Source organism: Orycteropus afer, unplaced genomic scaffold (assembly GCF_000298275.1).
Source record: "Orycteropus afer afer isolate SDZICR_OR568_19922 unplaced genomic scaffold, OryAfe1.0 scaffold00120, whole genome shotgun sequence".
Lineage (NCBI taxonomy): Eukaryota > Metazoa > Chordata > Mammalia > Tubulidentata > Orycteropodidae > Orycteropus > Orycteropus afer.
Genome location: NW_006921707.1, coordinates 3,623,678 through 3,632,653, shown reverse-complemented (window position 1 = coordinate 3,632,653; position 8,976 = coordinate 3,623,678). Strand labels below are relative to the sequence as shown.

The 8,976-nt window shown below is 35.6% G+C and overlaps 1 protein-coding gene across 1 annotated transcript in view; it reads right to left on the bottom strand.

Annotated features, from left to right (window-relative positions):
* The window catches only part of GAB1 (GRB2 associated binding protein 1), a 188,841-nt gene that overhangs the window by 2,194 nt on the left and 177,671 nt on the right, over positions 1 to 8,976 (bottom strand). The window contains exons 7-9 of the mRNA XM_007944118.1: positions 7,913 to 8,002; positions 6,137 to 6,230; positions 4,644 to 4,767 (exon numbers count right to left, since the gene is read on the bottom strand). Coding sequence (XP_007942309.1) covers positions 4,644 to 4,767; positions 6,137 to 6,230; positions 7,913 to 8,002 — 308 coding nt within the window. The remainder of the gene's footprint in view (positions 1 to 4,643; positions 4,768 to 6,136; positions 6,231 to 7,912; positions 8,003 to 8,976) is intronic.

Genomic DNA, 8,976 nt, shown 5'->3' with positions numbered 1-8,976 from the left:
AGTTTTAAAAGTCAAGTGCAGTTCAAGCTAAGGTTGGGATACCAAGCTACAGTTAGTCGTGACAGCGCAACCTGAGTATTATTAAATATTGCATCTGCACTCAATTATATTTTTAACTACAAGATTCAAGCTTTATATTCCTTGTTGTTAAATTAAATTTTAATAAGAATCTTCTATATTTCATTTAGAGGATTTCACACTCAAATCCACTTACGGGCAATAACCAAAAAAAATAACCTAACTCACTGCCATGGAGTCAGATCCGACTCACAGCGACTCCTCCTTGGGTTTCCAAGGTGGTATCTCTATGGAAGTAGATTGCCCAATCTTTCTTCTGAGGAATGGCTGGAGGGTTTGAACTGCCAGCCTTCTGGTTAGCAGTCAAATGCCTTAGGCACTACGCCACCAGAGCTCCTAAGGGCAATAGGTAAAGTTAAAGTTATGAATAATGACATTATTGGCAAGGCCTATTTTGTTTCAACCATCTGGAATTTCTACCACTTAAGTTCCTGCCTTCTCTAGCCTGACCCTTTCCCTTCTAACAGGAAACAGACAATAGAAGGACTTCTTTATAAACAAAATATACAGAAAAAAGGAAGATAGAGGACAGCAATAAACAACAAGAACAAACATATCCGAGGTGCAAAACTGGAAGGGGAACTTGAAGATCAATGCTAAATAAAAATGAAAAGATGAGATGAATTTATGAGGCTACAAACATCCCCTACTCTAAATATAAGACAGTCCTCAATGTGCTTCAACAACTGACTTGTTCCCATGTCTTGCTGCTTTTAGCCCCATCTAGAGAAGTTCCTGACTCCTCATAGGCAAGACTCTATACTCTTACATTCTCTCATCCTTGTGCCCTCTATCATGTTGATATTATTGTTCACGTATCATCTCAGACACTTTCAAAGAAAATCATGACGAAGTGATAAATTTGAAAAACTGTACGAATCTGGCACTTCTATATTGCTGCTCCATTTCTTTTTGCTTCAGTTAAACAAGGTAAAAGCTATGCTTTGGGAAAAGGCATTTCCTAGGAAAAAAAAAAAAGTATTCTTTTCCCTTATTAGGTGGCAGGGCTGCTGTCAGTCTATATGCAATCCTTTGTGACTACGATAAAAGATGCTCCTTCCTCTGGGAAGACACAGCTCTGTGAAAACTACATGGCTTGATTTCATAGACTCATATAGTCTTAAGAAGAAAGCCACATGGCAACTCAATGTTACAGCCCTATTTGGAGGAAAAGACTTTAAAAACCAAACTCAACAGCCACTGCTATTAAAACATTAAAAAAGAAGACATTGATGAGAATATGCAGGGAACAACAACAACAAAAAAAAAACATAAGCAAATTTGTTGCTCAATCAGTACAAATTCCATTCACTTCTTTCTCTCTTTGACCTAATTTAAAAAGCATGAAGACACTGAAATCATCAAGGAGTTTTTTGTCTGAATGACTCCATATCATTAATTAAAATTCTGTACTTAAATATGCCAATCAAAGAACCTACACCCTGCATTTCCCTGACTGGGAATGCTTAGAAGTATTCAGAATATTACAAAGTTAACAAAGGAAGTCATGTGTTCATATGACCTACATGTTTAATACCAGTAAGTTATTCATAAAGAATTTCTAAGAGTTGCTAGTTATACTGTTTTATGTCTAATTATTACTAGAATTGGAAGATTTTTCATCTTTAAGCATTAAATTTTTTGTGTCTACAATGAAGTCTATTCACTCTTGATCTAATCTTAACTGGGAATAGCTTGTCTTTCTATTCCAGCCTTTAACCCAGTGTTTTCCCAAATGAGTTTAGAGAATCTCTAGGATTCTAGGAATTATTATAAGTGTTCTGTGAATCAAAAAAAAAAAAAAAAAAAGAACAAACCACTAGTGCTATGTTTTTTGAAATTAAAAAAAAAAATGTAAAATTATTATTATGCAACAATTCTTTAAGTCTTTGGCAGTGCTGCACCATCACTTGGATTTTAGGAGTCACATTAAAGGTTCCCCTGATAAATACATGACTTCTGCTCTCTCTACAAACAGGCAGCATTACCGATTCACTGTTCCATTATACAGTACCAACTCCATGATCACTAGTCTAGGAAATGTGTCATGCTTCAAAATTTCAATTTGTAGAATTTAATATTCATTCCATATACAAATCAGATTTGATCAGATTGTCTCAACTTCTCTTTTTTTTTTCAACTGACTTCATTGATCCAGCCATGCACTAAATTATATTAACCTCTATGGTATTCCATCAACACATTAAGTCCTCAGATTAAAGAAGTTTAGGACATATTGGTGTGAGCATCACATTATTTTCTAAGAAAGAGTTGTACAGGGTATGATGAGTTTCTGCAGTTGGCACCATGTGGAGATGGGAGTGGCACAGTGGAATTTTTTAGTGTGCAAGGTAGATGGATATTTTCACCTGGGTTATTTTTGCTTTTTTCTAACACCCACCATCTAAGTACATCGGAAATTCATTTGATCATGGTTATTTAGACCCCTCAGTGAGAGCCCTAGTGGCCCAAGAGTTAAGTGCTCAGCGACTAACCTAAAGGTTGGCAGTCTAAATTCACTATCAGCTCTGTGGGAGAAAAGGCTGGTTGATCTGCTCCTCTTACAGTCTAGGAAATCCTATGAGGGCAGTTCTATTGTCATATAGGGTCACAATGAGTTGGAATTGACTCAAGGACACACAAGTGCCTCTCTGGCTTCTGGATGTAATGTTTTGCCTTTCAGTCTTTTCTCTTCACCAGGTATTTATTCATGACAAATATTTCTTATCACTTGTTCTTCCCCAGCTTTTCATGGTATTCACTATCTTTGACAAAGGATAGACTACTCCTAGGTGTCTCAGGAAATACTCTGATTATTTTTGTGATAAGAAATAAGTTCAATCAACTACCTATAGATGAAAACTGGTGACTAGATCTATTTTGACATAACATTTAGGATTTACAGAGACTCTTACTAGAGTCAATTTATTCTGGCAGATATTGTCTGGTTGTCCTCCAATACCTGCTTTCCCCTCTGCCATGTGAATGAGATTTTAAGCTGGGTCTTGTTGTTGTTGTTGTTGTTATTTGCCGTCAAGTCGGCCCCAAGTCATAGCGACCCTTCCTTGGGTTTCCGAGGCAGTATCACTATGGAAGTAGGATTGCCCAACCTTCCTTCCAAGGAGTGGCTGGTGGGTTTGAACCACCAGCCTTCTGGTTAGCAGTCAAGTGCTTTAGCCACTATGCTACCAGAGCTCCTGGGTCTACTGGCCCTCAAAACAAAGGCTATATATTTCTCAGCACCTATTGTGTCTAAGTGTGGTCAAGCAGTCTAAGTTCTACAACGGGCTACATACAGCAACTTCTGGGAACCTTCTCTATGAGGCAGATAGATTGCATCCTTTGCTGCCGCTTCTCCCTTTCCTCCTTTCTGAGGCTTGGTGTGTGAATCTGCTGGCTAGAGCCTTCTTTTGTTCTATGAGCATTTGGGTCATACCCAAGGGATAGTAGATCTGAAAGCTGAAGCAGATTCAATCCCTGAGGACTCTGCAGCCCTGTTGACTCTCTCTGGATTTTTACAAGTGAAAGAAATAAACTTTTGTCTTAGTCTCTGTTATTTATTTTTGTGTTACTGACGGTGTAACTTAATCCTAACTGATACATTTACATGTTGAAAGACAAATAAACAGGACAAGCATTAGAGATTATTAAAAAACAAACAAGCAAACAAACTCACTGCCGTTGAGTCGATTGCGACTCATAGCGACCCTTCCTTGGGGTTTCCAAGGTGGTATAACTACGGAAGTAGACTGTCCAACCTTCCTTCCGAGAGATTATTTAAGGAAAAGCAAAATAATTTTAAAAAATTAAAATTGGTTTGTACTTTTAAACACATTAAGTATTTTCTGGCAACTACTTTATTTCTGGAGAAGATAATGTTTCCTGCTATTACTAAAATACTCATGCCTTGTGGTAAAATAGAGCCGACCTGAAACACATTTTTCTAACAACTCAATGCTGTCAAGTCTATTCCCCTCCTTGGGTTTCCGAGGCAGTATCTCTACAGAAGTAGATTGCCCCATCTTCCTTCTGAGGAGTGGCTGGTGGGTTTGAACTGACAGCCTTCTGGTTAGCAGTCAAGTGCCTTAGGAACTATGCCACCAGAGCTGCCATGTTTCTAATCAGGTCTTCTTTAATCTTTAAGCCTTATCTAAGGGTATGTTGTATGTTATTGAAAGGTTTTCAAAAGATTTTCCATATAAGGCTATTTCACCCTAAACGTGCTGTGCCACAGGCCTGAAGCATTATAAAATATTTCTAGTATTTTCTTGAATAGTATCAAAAATCAAGCACATCTTAAAAGAAACATAACTGGAAAACTTTTATGACTTTTAACTAATTTACATCTAGTTTATGGAAATTATACTTTGACCTTTCATTGGTTTTAAGCATGACAATGCTATTTTTAAAAAGCAGTTTTAAAAGTTGCCTTTTGTCTTTTTTCCTTAATATATAAAGAAAAATCTAAGGGTAAGATTGATATACTGGAAGACAGAATCTAACTTGAATGATTTAAAAGCATTGATTCTCAGGAAGAGAGAAGTGAAGGTAAAGACTTTACTTACTGGGTCTTCACTGGACAGGTTTGGGTTCATGGGAACATAATGGTCATCACTGTCATGCGAGTCACTGCTTGACGTTGTGCTGTGCACGGAATCTGGTCGGGGGGACATGGGAAACCTGGAGGAGCTAATTGCCAGAAATCATCATTACAAACATAATACTTGATGAAAATTTCTAAATTGCATCCAAAATAAAAATAAGAGTGAATAGTTAACATTCTTTCACAAATATTCATTTATGCTTAGACCCATTTATTGCACACATTTATTGTAACAAACTTTGTTGTACACATTCAAATGCACAACTGATATTTGTAGCTGTATTGCAAAAGTATATTCTTGATATCAAATGATCCTGTGTAAAACAAACAAGCAAAAAAAGTATTACTTATGACTTGGGACTGAATCAAAGTTACATATAAAAGAAGATTTAAGAATCCTATTTTTTTTAAAAAAAAACTGCCTGGGTGTATATATAAAATGTGCACATCTATTCACATACATATTCAACACAGGTTTGTAACTTTGCATATCATTCTCATTTCCCTATATATATTAAAATAAATCTGTATCAAATAATCTCACTTTCCAAATTCTTTACCTATCCCTCTACCACCACCTCAAGCCCCTCAACACATACAGGAAACCACCAGATCAATGATTCTCAAAAATTTTTGGTCTCATGAACACTTTACACTCTCAAAAATGATTGAGAACCCCAAGGAATTTATGTTTATATTGGCTATATATCTAATAAGTGGAGCTCTGGTACTGTAATGGTCAAGGTATTGGTGTGCTAAACCAAAAGGTTGGTGGTTCAAACCCACCAGCCGCTCCACAGAAGAAAGATGATCCAGTCTGCTCCTGTAAAGATTGATAGCCTTGGAAACCTAACAGGGGTTGCTATTAGTCGGAATTGACTCGATAGCAGTGAGGGTTTTTTTTTTTTTTTGGGATATATACTTACTGGTATCTACCACATTAGAAATTAAAATATAAATTTTTGAAACACAAAAGTACACAAGCACAAATTCTATTAGCTGTCACAATGGAGATGTCATTAAACATTATGTAGTCTCTGGAAAACTCCACTATATACCTGTGAGAAAATGAGAGAGGAAAATGCAAGTACACCTTAGTTGTTGTTTGTTGTTATGTGCCGTTGAGTCGGCCCCGACTCATAGCGACTGCTCCTTGGGTTTCCAAAGCAGTATCACTATGGAAGTAGATTGCCCCATCTTCCTTCCGAGGAGTGGCTGGTGGGTTTGAACCGCCAGCCTTCTGGTTAGCAGTCAAGTGCCTTAGGCACTATGCTACCAGAGCTCCCAACATCTTAGTAACTTAATGAAAATACGTTTGACTTCAAAGAACCCTGAAAAGCAGAGCTCCATCAACCTTCTTTTGAAAACCACTGTTCCAGATATTTTCCACAATAAGGAGCAATTCTAGATATTCAAGCTATTCAAACAAACTATGTGTTTTAAATGGAGACTTACTCTCGGGCAAAACTCCTAGTGATGGGAGATCTAACTGGAGCTTGTAATTCTTCCCATTCTGGCAAAGGTTTTATTTCTAAAGGTGCTGGCTTGGCTGTATGGAAGAGAAAGAGAGATGTCAGTATACGCAAGTTTGAAAAACAAACAATCCTTTCTATCTGTATTCTATTCTCACATGCACCTAAGACCAGCTAGTTCAGTGACCTCATTTCACATGCGAAATGAGACTCAAGGCAGGGTTAAATGATTTGCCCAAGGTCACACAGCTAAACAATATTGGCAAAAGTAAATGTCATGATTGCTGACTCCAAGTCTAAAGCTCTACTATGTGATATTTCTTAATTTCATAATATTTTATGAGTATAAACCAAATGAGAACAAGACAGTGTAATGGGAAACTGTTATTTTAAAGTTGCTCGATTTATACTTTTCATTATTCATTAATACATTTTTTCCCACTAATTTTATCCTTAAATATGGAGATCCAATTTTATATGTAAAAACCTTCCTATTCTTCAATTCTAAAGCATCAATTATACAATAATATATATAAAATGATGCACAGAAAGTATGAAAAAGAGAGTTCTTTCCCAAAATTAACAATCTAATCTTTTAAAAATTATTTATGCCCAGTATGGAAAAAAAACAAAATAAACAATAATTATATCTTTATACTAAAACTCTGCTCTGAGAAAATTAAACAATTACCTAAAATTTTTAGCTTAATTTAACCAATAATTTCCTCTACTGAGATAAATAAAATTAAATAAAAGCTAATGTTTTTTATTAATTGTTTTGTAAATGGTCTTTACTTAATTTACCTCATTTTACAGTAGATTATTATACTAGTACATAAATAACAGAGTTCTCAGTCCTTTTCTTAAGGTTAAGACTGAAACATTTTCAGAAATTTATAAAACAAGCAAAAGAATTACCATTTGTTAATTTTAATTATATTTTAGGAGATTATTTAAACATATTAGGTAAATATTTTAGTTACATTTCATCCCACAATTCTAAAGAAAATTTAAATTTTCAGGTTCCCTTCTAGTCTTTGTCTATATATGTGTAAATTTTAATCAGCTATGTTATAATTACCACCTAACTATAAAATAGGGTGGTCATTTTAAAGGGCTACACAGATTCACTGAGGCTTACAGCTAAGTATTTCTGTCAACTCAAATATAAAAATTCAATAAAATTTTCTGAAGCCAAATTGATTAAACTTAATTTTGCTCATTGATATACTTAAAATAGCTATGTACCAAATAATGTCTTGACTAAAAGTGTTTTTCTAACTCTCAATGCTGCTGCTGGTTTTTTTTTTTTTTTTTTTTTTAAACCTAAAGGCTAATAGCAGTTTAAGCTGTCAAATTCTAAGTAATGGCATAAATAATTAATTCATGAAAATGACTCTGTGTTCTGTTTCAGAATAAAAATACAAAAATAAAGAGAGAATTCAACTGGACTCACAAGCAGTTTACAAGCTTAAAGAAAACAATGTACTGATGTCTAAAAATTTAAAGGAATAATGCAAAAGGACAAGACTGAATATAACATATTATCGAATGTTTAACATGCTGTTGTTAATGACATTACAAGGAAATTCACTGTGAATTATGGGAAGCATTCACTTTAGAAATAACATGCTGGGAAGCTTTATTTATACCAACAGTAGTATTTTTCTCCCTTACTTTTTAAGAAATATTTTTTTTTTTCCAGAAAATAAAATAAATTCCCAACGTCCCATACAGCATGCGGTGCTAAAGTACATACCCTTTCTTCTTGTAGCAAAGTCACCTATGGTTTGTGAATCAGTTCGCTCTAAACCATGGGGTTTGGGTCTTAAAATTTTAGGACTTTGACCTAATTGGTAAAAAGAAGACTCTCTTAATATGTTATTTTTTAATTGGAAAAAATGGGTTCTGTAAAAAAGCAACAAAGTCCTGTGGAGAAATGTCACATCTCAAAAGCATAAACAAAAGTTTGTTTGTGGAGAATTTTTTAATCTTGCTACATACCATTCATGCTCAGCAAAGAAGGAAGTTGCAACAGTGTAACAAGCAAAGTGTTACAGTAAAAAAGAGGGTAGGTCTGTAGTGGGATAACTAGCAAGTTAGTTGTTATCTTTATTTCCAGGGAAGGAGGAAAAACATGTGCCATGTTAGCTTTTCTTCTAACATGTCTTAGAAAATTGGAACAAATCATATAAAATAATAAAATCCCTCCACCAGATCTCCATTTCTCCCGTTCTTTGAAGTTTGGTGTGCTGTGAAAAAGCAAGTCTATTTCCCTATAACTTTCCTAATCTGTTAGAGATGTTTTAAAAACTTTAATCTGTTCCTGGATCTCTTGACCAAAGCCCTTTCAGAGAAACATGTAGAAAATACAATGTTTGCTATGTAAGACCAAAACCAAGACCAGCATTTACTTGTTTCAAGTGCATGGATACCCAGTAGCTGCCCAGTGACATCATTTTGCAAGGATTAGATGTCTAGATCTGGCACTGCTGAGTTATGTTATGTTATGTATTACTTAACATAAATTCAGTTGCTATCTGTGGTAGTTATGTTTGTATGTCAACTTGGCTAGGCCTGGTTGAGTGGCTGGGCAGCTGGTGGTAGTTATTCCCCAGGATGAGACTGGCAATCAGCTCCATGGTGGGACATACCACAAGCAGCTGAGTAGCTGCCTTTGGGAATGTGGTCTGCTTCCTGTATATAAGGAGAAACATTGGGAATGGTCTCTAGCCTATGGCACGGTTGGACCCTGTATGTAGCCATGTCGTTGCTCAGCAGCCTGCTATGCTCTGCTGACCTTGGGACTTACAATGGACTTAA